The sequence below is a fragment of the Panulirus ornatus genome, chromosome 28 (genome assembly GCF_036320965.1).
Source record: "Panulirus ornatus isolate Po-2019 chromosome 28, ASM3632096v1, whole genome shotgun sequence".
Taxonomy (NCBI): domain Eukaryota; kingdom Metazoa; phylum Arthropoda; class Malacostraca; order Decapoda; family Palinuridae; genus Panulirus; species Panulirus ornatus.
Genome location: NC_092251.1, coordinates 15405743 through 15424184, shown reverse-complemented (window position 1 = coordinate 15424184; position 18442 = coordinate 15405743). Strand labels below are relative to the sequence as shown.

At 41.0% G+C, this 18442-nt stretch overlaps 1 protein-coding gene across 2 annotated transcripts in view; it reads left to right on the top strand.

The window, feature by feature from the left end:
- Positions 1-18442, top strand: part of LOC139757861 (RNA polymerase-associated protein RTF1 homolog) — a 325058-nt gene that overhangs the window by 77463 nt on the left and 229153 nt on the right. For both annotated transcript variants that reach the window (XM_071678765.1, XM_071678766.1), the window contains exon 4: positions 3068-3333. In XM_071678765.1, the coding sequence (XP_071534866.1) occupies positions 3068-3333 (266 nt within the window). The remainder of the gene's footprint in view (positions 1-3067; positions 3334-18442) is intronic.

Below are 18442 nucleotides of genomic sequence, written 5' to 3'. Positions count from 1 at the left end.
TCTCTAGTGTTATCACACCTAACATTAAAAGGGCAGATTTTGATGTAATGTGCATCGCATGAAAGAGTCTCACCCTTGTTGGTTCATTCTGAGGAATTATAGGTAGTTTTAAGCATCATTTTATACCTAACAAGGCAGATTTGTCCAAATGCACAACAGAAACAATAAACCAACAACAGGCCTGAATGGTATTCCTCTGATATTGCAAAAGCTATAGGGCACAGAAATGAACTCTGCAAATTTAAGAAATCAAACAGTATCCCAGGTATTGCAGTGCAGTTTAGCTATTTGCAGAGGTGTGAAAAAACTTACTGAGCAAGCCAAGAGAGAATATGAAGTGAGAATTACAGGAGATGAGAAATAGAGATCCTAAATTTTTTTTATAGAAGTATCAGTAATAAGAAACATATAAGAAATGGGAAAGGACCCTTGCAAATGAAGAAGGGGGAACCCATATGGGTGATGAAAGGATAGCAACAATGCTTAACAAGTTTTTAGTTCTCATTTGATAATGACACAGATTTTGAGATAGTGATGAATAGCACTCACATGATACCACAGTTTACCATTACAATCAGAGAAGGACTAACACAGATAGATAAGCTGAAGCTTAATGTAAGTCCAGGTCTTAATTATTTCTATCCATGAGTGATTGAAAACGTCAAACATGAAATTGCCACCACTAACCTATATTTTCAATAAATCAGTCCAGGAAGGAATAGTCCCACAGGCCTGGAGACTGGTAGACATTACTTCTATATTCAGCAAGGGAAGCTATGAAATGCCAGGCAACTACTGTCCTATTAGACTCACATCAATTATTTGTAAGCTTCTGGAGTCGATTATTAAAGATAAAATTGTAACCTACCTGGAACAACTTGGTCTGATCCTTAATACACAGTATGCTTTTAGAGGTCACAGATTTTTGCCTTACAAACCCCCATGAATTTTATCATAAAAATATCAATACGTATGGCAAGACAGAAGCAATTGATAGTATATATCTAGACTTCCAAAGAGCATTTGACAAAATTACCCTTTTGAATCTGGTGCATTAAGTCTGGGCTGTAGGGATTACTTTGGGGATTACTGGTTGCATGGGAAACTGGATAGAAACCTGGTTACGTGATAGGAGCCAGAGAGTTGTAATAAATGCTGGATCATCACCGTAGTCACCTGTTACCAGTGAGTCCCCCAAAGATCTGTCCTTGGGCCTGTACTTTTCATCATTTCTATATATCCATCTATCTGTATCTCTGACGCCTGTTCCAACTGGAACTTCCTTAAGGGAGTGGCCAGGGCAATAGTGTTTGCAGAAGCTCCTACTAAATGTTCATATTGACTTCAACTACTTATTGTGTCTACTTAATGCTCCTGTCTACTTCTTCCTAATGTTTCTACCTACTACTGCTGTCTACTGCACCTACCATTTTGGCAAAAGGCAGGGCTAGTGTATCGTGTTCATTGCAAGAAAATCTAGAGGAATGAAGAATGAGCTGTGTGAGTTAAGTTTTGTCTAAAGATTATGTGTAACAAGGAGTGATTGTATGTTTGTGGACAGAAAGTCAGTAGTCCACGTTGAGGGAGGCAGAAAGTAAAGACAGCTACCTGGGTCAGAGGAGTGCAACTTGACAACCACTGAAGTGCTGGCTACACCACAAGAGGATCTAGATAAAATCTTTGAATGGTCTAGAAAATGACAAATGCCATTTAGCATCAATAAACGTCAGCTTTTACAAATAGGAAACTTCAACAAAGAACTCAGTTATGAAATGATGGGCCACAAGATAAAGGATACCCCTTGTGTGAGGGAATTGGGAGTCAGTGTCTCCAACAACTTCAAATTCTCCCAGCATTGCAATCAAGCTTCCAAGAAAGCAAATAGGTTATTAGGATTTATTAATGGATACTTTTTGTACAAAAGCAAGGATGCAATATTGCCACTTTTCTAAGTCTAGTTAGACCCCACCTCGAATATACCTTGCAGGCCTGGTCTCCCCATTCAAGCTAGGATACTCTCAAGAGGAAGCAGTACAGTAAAGAACAACTAAATTGATTCTTTCCTTGCTTGACAAACCATATAAGGACAGATTGTGAGAATGAAACATCTTTTCTCTAAGCAAGAGGCATCTCTGAGCCAAATTGATAGAATGTTGTAAATTACTTAAAGAATCAGCAGTGTTCATATTGAAAATTTCTCTACAGCAGTGCCAGAAACTACCAATGAGAAGAAGTGGACTAAAACTAAGAGGTTGCATATTTATCTGGACTGTACTTATTATGTCTTTATCAGCAACATTATTAACATGTAGAATAAGCTTCCAGAACTTGTTCAGAGAAGTAGTCTTATTATATTCAAAACTAAGCTTGATCATCACTTGTCACCCTCTGATATTGAATAATTCATTTAATCAGTCATCATACTGTGGTGGTACATTTTGTCACTGTCTCAACCACCAATCTCTCCCTGGCCATGCTGCAGTAACATAACAACATTGATTAACCCGTATACCTGCTTTAAGGGATCAAGAAAGAATTTTTGTATCATTCTTCCATATTAGGAATAATTTAGATGTACTAAGTTGAGAGGCTTGAGCTAAAGTTTATTCTTACTATTGTCTTTATAAAAAAAGTGAATGTATTCATGTTGTTGGTGGTGAGATGCATGACATATCCATTTTCATTCTATTTCGTGACTTTCATATGAAAATTTCCTTCGAGCATATTATTAGTTTTCTGTCCAGCATGTTGCCCGAAGAAGTGAAACATGAGGAAGGTGCCTTTATTTTGCTTTTCTTTTCTTCTACTGCTTTTACATGTTTTCCAAAGTAGCATTAAGGCCAGACTATCTCATTTGAACCTTAGGTCTGTGTAGGCTGTGTATCTTTATCACTGAAAGTCCTCATATGCCTTTCACCCAAATAGTAGTTTTTTTAACCTGTCAGATCCACATGTGTGACAACAGTGAGATAGGCAAACACCTGACAGAGAAATATCAGTCATGTACAGAGGTAAAATTGTAATATCCCTTTTCAGGATCTTACTTCTCTTAAAATTTTCATAACAGGTGAAGTCTCAGACAGCAACAGTAGTGATTCGGAAGATGACTTGGATGAAGAATTCGATGATGGCTTAGATGAGAATATGATAGGAGATGAAGAGGATAGGGCCCGTTTGGAGCAGATGACAGAAAAGGAACGAGAACAAGAAATTTATAACCGAATTGAGAAGAGAGAGGTGCTACGAACTCGATTTGAAATTGAAAAGAAATTGAAATTGGCTAAAAAAAAGGAACAGAAAAAGAGAAAAGAAAAGGAAGGTGACAAACCAAAGGTTAGTGAGATAATTTGTTAGATGTTAAAGCATGAATTTGGTTTGATAAGAAGTGATTTTCATTGTGTAGGTATGCATGTAGCTACAAAAGGAAGCAATGCTTGCCCTAAACATTTTTACCAGATCGCATATAATCCTGTACCAACTCAGAAACATAAAATTGTGTTAGTAGAGTTATGGTTTGTAATGAGGCTAGAGGGATAGAAGTAAATTCCTCAATAGGAATTTGTAAAAGTTAAACGAGTACAAGAATAAAAAAGTAAAATTGTGTCTGTGATAGAATACTAGTCCATTGAGTACAAATGGGTTGGTTATTTTGAAATCCATATATGTTTTTTGTAAAATGAGCACAATTAGATACATAGTTTTGAGTTGTTTGGTTGTGCCAGTTATTATTGAAGTTTAACAATGTAAGGAGGGTTTTTTAAGCAAAGCCTTCACTTGCCCTTCACCCATTTAGTTCTATAACATGTTGAATCCACACAAGTAACAACAGTTAGATAGTGACCAATAAATACCAGTCATGCTTACAGCATACAGAAAGCAGTTACTGGGTCTTGAAGGGTGATGTAACAACTATTAGAAATTCTGCTGTGATCGCCAGTTAAAGATTCATCCCTATGACCTATCATTGAAATCATGTTGTCTTGTTTTCCACACACCTTTCCATGCAAACAGTCAAATGGTGAACAAGTGTAAGCAAATTTTTTTTATACTTACTTGATTTTTCACGTGTAGTAAGGTAGTGCCAGGAACAAACACAGAGCAGCCTCATTCTCTCACATCCACTCTCCAGTTGTCATGGCTAATGCACTGAAAGTAGAGCCCCAGAACTAAAGTCGTCTCACAAACTTTTTTGTAGTTTCCCCTTACTACTTGCTCTGCCTTAGTTCAGCCCACTGATAGCACGTTCCCCTGAATGTACCACTTTTCTTAAGTTCTTTCTGTCTCAGGCATGCCTCACACTATCCGGCATGTTCTGGCCCAGAGCACTGAAAGCATTATTCACTCCATCCTTCCACCTTCTCCTTGTTTTTCGCTTCCATTTTGTATACTTTCTTAGTCAGACTGTCCTCACTCATCCACTGTGTATGTCCAAATCATTTCAATGCTCCTTCTTCAGCTCTCTCATAGATGTTCTTAATCTCGCAGGTCTCTCTTACTGTATAATTTCTTATTTGGTCAACCCTCCTCTTACTGCTTAATGCCCACAAACATTTCATTTTTAACACATCCACCTTCTTCCAACACCATCAGGACTACTGTACCATGAAACGTACCTATCTTTTCTCACATAGACAATGACCTATTTTTCCAAACACAACACAATATGCTAAGGACCTTAGTTCTGTCACTCACCCTATGGCTCATTGCAGGTCCCATGATTCCATATGCTGCCTTATCTGCTCCTGGGTATCTAAAACATATTACTTTCTTCACATTGTTTCTTCAGTTACATCCCAAGAGACCTGTTTCTCTCCCTTGCTGAACTTGATAATCTCTCTCTTTCTTTCGTAGTAGATCGCTGTTTCACACATTAGCGAGGTAGTGCCAAGAACAAAGAAAAGCCACACCTGCTTATATCCATTTTTGAGCGGTCATGTGTAATGCAGTGAAACCATGGCTCCCAATCCACCTCCAAGCCCTACAGACCTTTCCATGGTTCACTTCTATTCACATCAGTCCTAGCTTTCTCCTATCACAGACTCCCAGTAATACTGGACTCTGCCTACTTGGGCTACATTGTAAGTAAAAAGTCACCTATGGTGAGGCTGTATGATCATCAGTTGGTGAAACAAAATACATTGTCATCAGAGAACTTCTTGCTTCAAAGGCCATCCAGGCCCTCCTGCTAAGTGTAGTGTAGCCTTGGAGCTGCACTTTATTTAGTAGCAGGGATCCTAGGCTATTTATGAACAAATAGATATAGTTGTTACTTGACAGTGCTTGCTTATGGTGATACCTTGAGTGAAAATCAGTTTTGGTGAGGCTGTATCATCATCTTTAAAAAAAAAGTATCAGTGTCTAGAGGAACTTCTCACCCCTAAGGAGTTAATCACATCCTTGCAACTGGAAGCATAGCTTTGAAGCTGCAGGAGCCCCTTCAGTGATAAGGGTCCTGAGGTTGTCCCATTGCTTCATGCAGATCACAGTTTGAAAGTCCTTTCATATGCAGATGACATTACAATCATATCACTGTACCCTGACACTACATTACACAGTTGGAATGTCCAGAGCTCCACAGAAAGCTTTAGTCACTGTTTTTACCTCCTTTTTCCTTGAATGACTAATTGCTCATATAAAACAAAGCACCAACTATTTTGGGCATCGCATACAATAATACATACTCAACATTTACTACCCACACTACAGACATCAACACAAGAGCCAAAAAGCAAATTAAATGCCCACAGAACATGAACTGGTACCAGATGTGGTCATGAAAGAGAAAGAGAATCATTGAGTTTCCTCTACAGACAGCTCTAATGCTCTACCCTAAGTTATGCCTCTTCTACTTGGCCTTCTACCTTGTCAAAAGCAAGCATAACAAAGCTACAAACTAACAAAACAATCACTGGCTGCTTAGCAACCACAAGCACTCATAATTTCAGCATACTTGACAATCAGATCCTTGTAACAGCACCTAAAGTATCTCATCCAAATCACTCCATAACATATTGTCAATCCCAAGTAGAAATTAAAAAAAACTGGCCACAGTATCACATTGCTGAAACCTTATGTACATATTATTCTCTTATCCAACACACACACACACACACACACACACACACACACACACACACACACACGCACACACACACACACAAAGGACAAAACAAGTATACACTGAAATTATCAGGTGATCTGCCTTTCTATATTTCTGATGTTCATTTCCTCCAGCAACTCCCATCAAGGGGGTGGCCATAGCAAAAGAGTCTTCACTTATCCCTGTCTTTGCATGACTCCCTCACGTGCACCATTCCATGCTTCACCCATTCTTCCACCATATTTCTCCCTCCAGTGCTCTTGTTTTATATTTCCCCATGTCACAAGTGGTCATTCTCTCATACCAACCTCTTTAATCATACTGTCAGACACTTTCCATATCCCCAAACCTCAAAATATTATGTTTTAAAACTGCCATTCCACAATTCATTTGCATTCCCTGCCATACCAAATTTCTCATACACCCCCACATTTCTTTCTTCATTCCATCTAGTCATACCACATGCTACTCTCAAGTATCTCATTTTCACAACCTTGATTCTCTACCTTTTTGACTCATTCCATGTCCTTTTTGGCTGCATAGGTTAGAGTTAAGAGGACTATGTTCTTTAATATTTTTCCTTCACTTCCGTACTTACATCTCTACCCTTCCTTATTCTGTTAAGGGACCCATGATCTTCCAGTACTGTTGTGTCCCATATCTATCCTTCCACATCACTAGACTTACTGAAGATAACTCCTAAATACATGAATGCTGTCACCTCTTCCAGTCTCACTCTATAGGGCTTTGCAGAATCACTATTTTGACTCTGTTTCCCTTCAAACACCATTATTTTACTTCTACTCACATTTACCTTCAATTATAGATACTTGTGTGTACACACATCATAAAATACACAAACTTCTGCAACTCCTTTTTATTTTCAGTAAACAATACATTATCAACCCCAAACAGGCTTGTCACTTGGCACAGTACCTCACCACCACACTCCATTTCTGCCCCCCCTTTCCTTAGTTCTGCTTATATATTTCAAAAAGCCATAGTGACATTACTCAGCCCTGCCTCATACCTACATGTTTACAGAAACTTTTGCTCAACTCTCCATCCTATCATACATAGGCATTTGCTCCTCAATAAAAGGTTTCATATCATTGAAAAATTTTTCCCTATCCCTTTTATCCTTAACAATTCTGTAAGACATTCCATTCTACTCTGTCATATGCTCATTCCAGATCCATAAAACTTCTGTACATTTTCTTGCCTTTTACTTTATACCTTTCCACAGTCATTCTCATCACAAAAATGTGATCCACACATCCCCAACTTTTCCTGAAACCCCTTTGATCCTTAGTTATCCTGCATTCAGTCACCTCCATCTGTCTATGGATCAGTATTCTTGCATGTACTTTTTCTGTTTTAGTTAACAGACTTATTCCCCTATAAATGTTACGTATATCTTAAGCATATTTTCCTTTGAGTGAAGGAACAATAATAGCTTTCAAATAGTCCTCAGACACATCCTCCTCCTTCCAAGCTAAATTTCCTATGGATTGCATTCACTGTATCACAGAGTCTCCTCTGCACTTCAACATTTCAGCTGTAATCCCATCCAGTCCAGGTGGCTTTTCCACCTTCATTCTCATTATTATCCTTTTTACCTCCCTTCTTGCTATATGCCCCTGAACTTGTATTCTTTTCCTTCCATCCTCCACACCCATGCATGTAACAACTACTGCCTCACCTTCTCCCACATTCTTCGGTTCTTGAAAATACTCTTTCCATCTACCTTTAACTTCCTCCTTTTGATTTAGCAGCTCTCCTTTCTTACTCTTCACATTCACATTTTCACTCTTACATCCACTTCTTTCCTTTTTCACCTTCCAGTACAATTTCTTATTTTTCCTAAACTTTTCACTCAGCTTTCTGACAAAATCTTTATTTACTCTTTCTTAGTTTTCCATTATCAGCTTCTTAACATTGTGCTCACACATCTTACATTCTTTCTTCCTTTGCTGAGATCCAACTGGTACATTTCTTTCAAGCTGTCTACTGCATGTCTTTTTCTTCCCTTCCACATTATTTTTAATTTTGTCTGTCTGCCATCCATTTCCCCATTCATATTTATATCTCATGACTTTGTATCCATCTGTTTATTCTGCAACATTTAACAGTCTTTCTCTAAGTATTTTAATCATCTCTTTCATATTTAAGTGCATGGCCAAAGAGTGTTATTGGATTATGTGTTAATTGATAGGTGCACAAAAGAGACTTTTGGATGTTAATGTGCTTATAGGTGCAAGTGGAGGGATGTCTGATCATTATCTTGTGGAGGCGAAGGTGAAGATTTGTAGAGGTTTTCAGAAAAGAAGAGAGAATGTTGGGGTGAAGAGAGTGGTGAGAGTAAGTGAGCTTGGGAAGGAGACTTGTGTGAGGAAGTACCAGGAGAGACTGAGTGCAGAATGGAAAAGGGTGAGTGCAAAGAACGTAAGGGGAGTGGGGGAGGAATGGGATGTATTTAGGGAAGCAGTGATGGCTTGCGCAAAGATGCTTGTGGCATGAGAAGCGTGGGAGATGGGTTGATTAGAAAGGGTAGTGAGTGGTTGGATGAAGAAGTAAGATTATTAGTGAAAGAGAAGTGAGAGGCATTTGGACGATTTTTGCAGGGAAATAGTGCAAATGAGTGGGAGATGTATAAAAGAAAGAGGCAGGAAGTGAAGAGAAAGGTGCAAGAGGTGAAAAAGAAGGCAAATGAGAGTTGGGGAGAGAGAGTATCATTAGATTTTAGGGAGAATAAAAAGATGTTTTGGAAGGAGGTAAATAAAGTGCGTAAGACAAGGGAACAAATGGGAAGATCAGTGAAGGGAGCTAATGGGGAGGTGATAACAAGTAGTTGTGATGTGAGAAGATGGAGTGAGTATTTTGAAGGTTTGTTGAATGTGTTAGATGATAGAGCGATAGTGTGGCAGATATATGGTGTTTTGGTTGAGGTGGTGATGCAAAGTGAGAGGGTTAGGGAGAATGATTTGGTAAACATAGAAGAGGTAGTAAAAGCTTTGTGGAAGATGAAAGCCGGCAAGGCAGCGGGTTTGGATGGTATTGCAGTGGAATTTATTAAAAAAGAGGGTACTGTGTTGTTAACTGGTTGGTAAGGATATTTAATGTATGTATGACTCATGGTGAGGTGCTTGAGGATTGGCGGAATGCATGCATAGTGCCATTGTACAAAGGCAAAGGGGATAAAGGTGAGTGCTCAAATTACAGAGGTATAAGTTTGTTGAGTTTTATCCCTGGAGATAGGGGATTAAGAATACTTCCCACGTATTCCTGCGCGTCGTAGAAGGCGACTAAAAGGGGAGGGAGCAGGAGGCTGGAAATCCTCCCCTCTTGTTTTTTTTTTAATTTTCCAAACGAAGGAACAGAGGGGGGGCTAGGTGAGGATATTTCCACAAAGGCCCAGTCCTCTGTTCTTAACGCTACCTCGCTAACGCGGGAAATGGCGAATAGCTTAAAAAAAAAGAAAAGAAAAGAAGTTTGTTGAGTATTCCTGGGAAATTATATGGGAGGGTATTGATTGAGATGGTTAAGGCATGTACAGAGCATCAGATTGGGGAAGAACAGTGTGGTTTCAGAAGTAGTAGAGGATGTGTGGATCAGGTGTTTACTTTGTAGAATGTGTGTGAGAAATACTTAGAAAAGCAAATGGATTTGAATGTAGCATTTATATATCTGGAGAAGGCATATGATAGAGTTGATAGAGATGCTCTGTGAAAGGTATTAAGAATATATGGTGTGGGAGGCAAGTTGCTAGAAGCAGTGAAAAGTGTTTATCGAGGATGTATGGCATGTGTACGAGTAGGAAGAGAGGAAAGTGATTGGTTCTCAGTGAATGTAGGTTTGCGGCAGGGGTGCGTGATGTTTCCATGGTTGTTTAATTTGTTTATGGATGGGGTTGTTAGGGAGGTGAATACAAATGTTTTGGAAAGAGGGGCAAGTATGCTGTCTGTTGTGGATGAGAGAACTTGGGAAGTGTCAGGTGTTGTTCACTGATGATACAACACTGGTGGCTGATTCGGGTGAGAAACTGCAGAAGCTGGTGACTGAGTTTGGTAAAGTATGTGAAAGAAGAAGCTGAGAGTAAATGTGAATAAGAGCAAGGTTATTAGGTACAATTAGGGTTGAGGGACAAGTCATTTGGGAGGTAAGTTTGAATGGAGAAAAACTGGAGGAAGTGAGGTGTTTTAGATATTTGGGAGTGGATTTGGCAGCGGATGGAACCACGGAAGTGGAAATGAGTCATGGGGGAGGAGGGGGCGAAAATTCTGGGAGCATTGAAGAATGTGTGGAAGTCGAGAACATTATCTTACAAAGCAAAAATGGGTATAGTTGAAGGAATAGTGGTTCCAACAGTGTTATATGGATGTGAGGCATGGGCTATAGATAGGGTTGTGCAGAGGAGGGTGGATGTGTTGGAAATGAGATGTTTGAGGACAGTATGTGGTGAGGTGGTTTGATCGAGTAAGTGATAAAAGGGTAAGAGAGATGTGTGGTAATAAAAAGAGTGTGGTTGAGAGAGCAGAAGAGGATGTATTGAAATGGTTTGGTCACATGGAGAGAATGAGTAAGGAAATATTGACCAAGAGGATATATGTGTCAGAGGTGGAGGGAACGAGGAGAAGTGGGAAACCCAATTGGAGATGGAAGGATGGAGTGTAAAGATTTTGAGCAATCGGGGCCTGAACATGGAGGAGGGTGAAAGGCGTTCAGTGAATAGAGTGAATTGGAACGATGTGGTGTACTGGGCTTGACGTGCTGTTAATGGACTGAACCCGGGCATGTGAAGCATCTGGGGTAAACCATGGAAAGTTTTGTGGGGCCTGGATGTGGAAAGGGAGCTGTGGTTTTGGTGCATTATACATGACATCTAGAGACTGAGTATGAACAAATGTGGCTTTTGTTGTCTCTTCCTAGAGCTACCTCATGCGCGTGCAGGAGGAGAGGGTATCATTTCATGTGTGGCGGGGTGGCGACAGGAATGAATAAAGGCAGCTAGTATGAATTATGTACATTTGTATATATTTATATGTCTGTGTATGTGTATATATTTATACATTGAAATGTATAGTATGTATATGTGCGTGTGTGGACGTATATGTACATACATATGTATGTGGGTGGGTTGGGCCATTCTTTCGTCTGTTTCTTTACGCTATCTCACTGACATGGGAGACAGCAACAGAGTATAATAGATATAGATGAATATATATATATATATATTTTGTGATTATTATACATAATCGCTGTTTCCTGCATCAGCGAGATAGAGCCATAAACAGACAAAAATTGACCCATCCACTCATGTACACATATATACACATAAATGCCCACATACTCACATATACATACACATACCTAAACATTACATACATACACATGTACACATTCATATTTGCTTGCCTTCATCCATTCCTGTCACTTCCCATCCCCACAAGAAAATAGCATCACTATCCCCTGCTTCAATTAGGTAGTGCCAGGCAAACAGACAAGAAAGGCCATATTTGATCACACTCATTCTCTATCTGTGATTTGTTATGCACCAAAACCATAGCTCCCTATCCAGGCCCCACAGACCTTTCTATGGTCTACACCAGATGCTTCACATGCCCTGGTTTAGTCCATTGACATATTTTTTTCTCCAAAAGAAAGAACAGAGAAGGGGGCCAGGTGAGGATATTCCCCCAAAGGCCCAGTCCTCTGTTCTTAATGCTACCTTGCTAATGCGGGAAATGGCAAATAGTATGAAAGAAAAGAAAAAGATATATATATAAGAACAAAGTGCATAGGAACATGCACCTTCATAGAACATACAAACCCCCAACAGCCAGGATTGAATTTGGGCCCCTGTGCCACAGGCGGTAACGCTACCGCTAGGCTATGGGCCTGGCTAATCGGAAGTAACTATTCAATTGCTATGTACTCGAATACCCTATATCTCACGTTTCAGAGCAACGGGGTCTACACCGGTCATTGCGAACATGTGTACTTAGCCAGTAGATAGCATTTTGCCAATCCTAACTGTACAACGCGGAGGTATATGAATACGAACAAAGTGCATAGTAATGCACACCTTCATAGAACATACAAACCTCCAACAGCCAGGATCAAACCTGGACCCCTGTGCCACATGGGAATGCTGCTATAGGCTATGGGCCTGGCTAATAGGAAATAACTATTCGAATGCTATATTTATTTATTATTTTGCTTTGTCGCTGTCTCCCGCATTAGCGAGGTAGCGCAAGGAAACAGACGAAAGAATGGCCCAACTCACCCACATACACATGTATATACATACACGTCCACACATGCAAATATACATACCCATACATTTCAATGTATACATATATATACACACACAGACATATACATATATACACATGTACATAATTCATACTGTCTGCCTTTATTCATTCCCAACCCCACCCTGCCACACATGAAATAACAACCCCCTCCCCCCCTCATGTGCGCGAGGTAGCGCTAGGAAGACAACAAAGGCCCCATTCGTTCACACTCAGTCTCTAGCTGTCATGTAATAATGCACCGAAACCACAGCTCCCATTCCACATCCAGGCCCCACAGAACCTTCCATGGTTTACCCCAGATGCTTCACATGCCCTGGTTCAGTCCATTGATAGCACGTCGACCCCAGTATACCACATCGTTCCAATTCACTCTTATTCCTTGCACGCCTTTCACCCTCCTCCATGTTCAGGACCCGATCACTCAAAATCTTTTTCACTCCATCTTTCCACCTCTAATTTGGTTTCCCACTTCTCCTCGTTCCCTCCACCTCTGACACATATATCCTCTTGGTCAATCTTTCCTCACTCATTCTCTCCATGTGACCAAACCATTTCAAAACACCCTCTTCTGCTCTCTCAACCACACTCTTTTTATTACCACACATTTCTCTTACCCTATTATTGCTTACTCAATCAAACCACCTCACACCACATATTGTCCTCAAACATCTCATTTCCAGCACATCCACCCTCCTCTGCACAACTCTATCCATAGCCCACGCCTCGCAACCATACAACATTGTTGGAACTACTATTCCTTCAAACATACCCAAACATATTCGAATACTATGTTCTCGAATACCCTTCATCTCACATTGGTGAGCAATGGCGTCTACACCAGTCATTTCCCAACAGGCACACATAGCCAGCAGATAGCATTTTATTGAACCTAACTGTACAATGCGGAGGTATATGAACTTGAACAAAGTGCATAGGAACGTTCACCTTCATATCCCTAGGGATAGGGGAGAAAGAATACTTCCCACGCAGTCCTCACATGTCGTAAAAGGTGACTAAAGGGAACGGGAGCTGGGGGCTAGAAACCCTCCCCTTCTTGTATTTTAACTTTTTACAACGGGACACAGAAGAAGGAATCACGCGGGGAGTGCTCATCCTCCTTGAAGGCTCAGATTGGGGTGTCTAAATGCGTGTGGATGTAACCAAAATGAGAAAAGAGGAGAGATAGGTAGTATGTTAAAGGAAAGGAACCTGGATGTTTTGGCTTTGAGTGAAATGAAGCTCAAGGGAAAAGGGGAAGAGTGGTTTGGGAATGTCTTGGGAGTAAAGTCAGGGGTTAGTGAGGGGACAAGAGCAAGAGAAGGAGTAGCACTGCTCTTGAAACAGGAGTGGTGGGAGTATGTGATAGAGTGTAAGAAAGTAAACTCTAGATTGATATGGGTAAAACTGAAAGTGGATGGAGAGAGATGGGTGATTATTGGTGCGCATGCACCTGGGCATGAGAAGAAAGATCATGAGGCAAGGGTTTTGGCAGCAGCTGAGTGAGTGTGTTAGTAGTTTTGATGCACAAGACCAGGTTATAGTGATGGATGATTTGAATGCAAAGGTGAGTAATGTGGCAGTTGAGGGAATAATTGGTGTACTTGGGGTGTTCAGTGTTGTAAATAGAAATGATGAAGATTTATATGTTGAAAAAGTAATGGTGATTGGGAATACCTGGTTTAAAAAGAGAGATGTACATAAGTATATGTATGTAAGTAGGAGAGATGGCCAGAGAGCGTTATTGGATTACGTGTTGATTGATAGGCGCGTGAAAGAGAGACTTTTGGATGTTACTGCGCTGAGAGGTGCAACTGGAGGGATGTCTGATCATTATCTTATGGAGGCGAAGGCGAAGATTTGTGGAGGTTTTCAGAAAAGAAGAGAGAATGTTGGGGTGAAGAGAGTGGTGAGAATAAGTGAGCTTGGGAAGGAGACTTGTGTGAGAAAGTACCAGGAGAGACTAAGTACAGAAAGGAAAAAGGTGAGAACAAAGGATGTAAGGGAGTAGGGGAGGAATTGGATGATTTATGGAAGCAGTGATGGCTTGCGCAAAAGATGCTTGTGGCATGAGAAGCGTGGGATGTGGGCAGATTAGAAAGGATAGTGAGTGGTGGGATGAAGAAGTATGATTATTAGTGAAAGAGAAGAGAGAGGCACTTGGATGATTCTTGCATGGAGAAAATGCAAATGAGTGGGAGATGTAAAAAAGAAAGAGGCAGGAGGTCAAGAGAAAGGTGGAAGAGGTGAAAAAGAGGGCAAATGAGAGTTGGGGTGAGAGAGTATCATTAAATTTTAGGGAGAATAGAAAGATGTTTTGGAAGGAGGTAAATAAAGTGCGTAAGACAAGGGAACAAATTGGAACATCAGTGATGGGGGCTAATGGGGAGGTGATAACAAGTAGTGGTGATGTGAGAAAGAGATGGAGTGAGTATTTTGAAGGTTTGTTGAATGCATTTGATGATAGAGTGGCAGATATAGGGTGTTTTGGTCAAGGTGGTGTGCAGAGTGAGAGGGTTAGGGAAAATGATTTGGTAAACAGAGGTAGTAAAAGCTTTGCAGAAGATGAAAGCCGGCAAGGCAGCAGGTTTGGATGGTATTGCAGTGGAATTTATTAAAAAAGGGGGTGACTGTATTGTTGACTGGTTGGTAAGGTTATTTAATGTTTGTATGACTCGAAGGCTCAGATTGGGGTGCCTAAATGTGTGTGGATGTAACCAAGATGTGAAAAAAGGAGAGATAGGTAGTATGTTTGAGGAAAGGAACCTGGATGTTTTGGCTCTGAGTGAAACGAAGCTCAAGGGTAAAGGGGAAGAGTGGTTTGGGAATGTCTTGGGAGTAAAGTCAGGGGTTAGTGAGAGGACAAGAGCAAGGGAAGGAGTAGCAGTACTCCTGAAACAGGAGTTGTGGAAGTATGTGATAGAATGTAAGAAAGTAAATTCTCGATTAATATGGGTAAAACTGAAAGTTGATGGAGAGAGATGGGTGATTATTGGTGCATATGCACCTGGGCATGAGAAGAAAGATCATGAGAGGCAAGTGTTTTGGGAGCAGCTGAATGAGTGTGTTAGTGGTTTTGATGCACGAGACCGGGTTATAGTGTTGGGTGATTTGAATGCAAAGGTGAGTAATGTGGCAGTTGAGGGAATAATTGGTATACATGGGGTGTTCAGTGTTGTAAATGGAAATGGTGAAGAGCTTGTAGATTTATGTGCTGAAAAAGGACTGATGATTGGGAATACCTGGTTTAAAAAGCGAGATATACATAAGTATACTTATGTAAGTAGGAGAGATGGCCAGAGAGCGTTATTGGATTACGTGTTAATTGACAGGCGCGCGAAAGAGAGACTTTTGGATGTTAATGTGCTGAGAGGTGCAACTGGAGGAATGTCTGATCATTATCTTGTGGAGGCTAAGGTGAAGATTTGTATGGGTTTCCAGAAAAGAAGAGTGAATGTTGGGGTGAAGAGGGTGATGAGAGTAAGTGAGCTTGGGAAGGAGACTTGTGTGAGGAAGTACCAGGAGAGACTGAGTACAGAATGGAAAAAGGTGAGAACAATGGAAGTAAGGGGAGTGGGGGAGGAATGGGATGTGTTTAGGGAATCAGTGATGGATTGCGCAAAAGATGCTTGTGGCATGAGAAGAGTGGGAGGTGGGTTGATTAGAAAGGGTAGTGAGAGGTGGGATGAAGAAGTAAGAGTATTAGTGAAAGAGAAGAGAGAGGCATTTGGATGATTTTTGCAGGGAAAAAATGAAATTGAGTGGGAGACGTATAAAAGAAAGAGACAGGAGGTCAAGAGAAAGGTGCAAGAGGTGAAAAAAAGGGCAAATGAGAGTTGGGGTGAGAGAGTATCATTAAATTTTAGGGAGAATAAAAAGATGTTCTGGAAGGAGGTAAATAAAGTGCGAAAGACAAGGGAGCAAATGGGAACTTCAGTGAAGGGCGCAAATGGGGAGGTGATAACAAGTAGTGGTGATGTGAGAAGGAGATGGAGTGAGTATTTTGAAGGTTTGTTGAATGTGTTTGATGATAGAGTGGCAGATATAGGGTGTTTTGGTCGAGGTGGTGTGCAAAGTGTGAGGGTTAGGGAAAATGATTTGGTAAACAGAGAAGAGGTAGTAAAAGCTTTGCGGAAGATGAAAGCCGGCAAGGCAGCAGGTTTGGATGGTATTGCAGTGGAATTTATTAAAAAAGGGGGTGACTGTATTGTTGACTGGTTGGTAAGGTTATTTAATGTATGTATGACTCATGGTGAGGTGCCTGAGGATTGGCGGAATGCGTGCATAGTGCCATTGTACAAAGGCAAAGGGGATAAGAGTGAGTGCTCAAATTACAGAGGAAGTGAAGTGTTTTAGATATCTGGGAGTGGATCTGGCAGCGGATGGAACCATGGAAGCGGAAGTGGTTCATAGGGTGGGGGAGGGGGCGAAAATTCTGGGGGCCTTGAAGAATGTGTGGAAGTCGAGAACATTATCTCGGAAAGCAAAAATGGGTATGTTTGAAGGAATAGTGGTTCCAACAATGTTGTATGGTTGCGAGGCGTGGGCTATGGATAGAGTTGTGCGCAGGAGGATGGATGTGCTGGAAATGAGATGTTTGAGGACAATGTGTGGTGTGAGGTGGTTTGATCGAGTGAGTAACGTAAGGGTAAGAGAGATGTGTGGAAATAAAAAGAGCGTGGTTGAGAGAGCAGAAGAGGGTGTTTTGAAGTGGTTTGGGCACATGGAGAGGATGAGTGAGGAAAGATTGACCAAGAGGATATATGTGTCGGAGGTGGAGGGAACAAGGAGAAGAGGGAGACCAAATTGGAGGTGGAAAGATGGAGTGAAAAAGATTTTGTGTGATCGGGGCCTGAACATGCAGGAGGGTGAAAGGAGGGCAAGGAATAGAGTGAATTGGAGCGATGTGGTATACCGGGGTTGACGTGCTGTCAGTGGATTGAATCAAGGCATGTGAAGCGCCTGGGGTAAACCATGGAAAGCTGTGTAGGTATGTATATTTGCGTGTGTGGACGTATGTATATAGATGTGTATGGGGGGGGGTTGGGCCATTTCTTTCGTCTGTTTCCTTGCGCTACCTCGCAGACGCGTGAGACAGCGACAAAGTATAAAAAAAAAAAAAAAAAAAAAAAAAAGTTTGTTGAGTATTCCTGGCAAATTGTATGTGAGGGTATTGATTGAGAGGGTGAAGGCATGTACAGAGCATCAGATTGAGGAAGAGCAGTGTGGTTTCAGAAGTGGTAGAGGATGTGTGGATCAGGTGTTTGCTTTGAAGAATGTATGTGAGAAATACTTAGAAAAGCAAATGAATTTGTATGTAGCATTTATGGATCTGGAGAAGGCATATGATAGAGTTGATAGAGATGCTCTGTGGAAGGTATTAAGAATATATGGTGTGGGAGGCAAGTTGTTAGAAGCAGTGGAAAGTTTTTATCGAGGATGTAAGGCATGTGTACGTGTAGGAAGAGAGGAAAGTGATTGGTTCTCAGTGAATGTAGGTTTGCGGCAGGGGTGTGTGATGTCTCCATGGTTGTTTAATTTGTTTATGGATGGGGTTGTTAGGGAGGTGAATGCAAGAGTTTTGGAAAGAGGGGCAAGGATGAAGTCTGTTGGGGATGAGAGAGCTTGGGAAGTGAGTCAGTTGTTGTCCGCTGATGATACAGCGCTGGTGGCCGATTCATGTGAGAAACTGCAGAAGCTGGTGACTGAGTTTGGTAAAGTGTGTGAAAGAAGAAAGTTAAGAGTAAATGTGAATAAGAGCAAGGTTATTAGGTACAGTAGGGTTGAGGGTCAAGTCAATTGGGAGGTGAGTTTGAATGGAGAAAAACTGGAGGAAGTGAAGTGTTTTAGATATCTGGGAGTGGATCTGGCAGCGGATGGAAACATGGAAGTGGAAGTGGATCATAGGGTGGGGGAGGGGGTGAAAATTCTGGGAGCCTTGAAGAATGTGTGGAAGTCGAGAACATTATCTCGGAAAGCAAAAATGGGTATGTTTGAAGGAATAGTGGTTCCAACAATGTTGTATGGT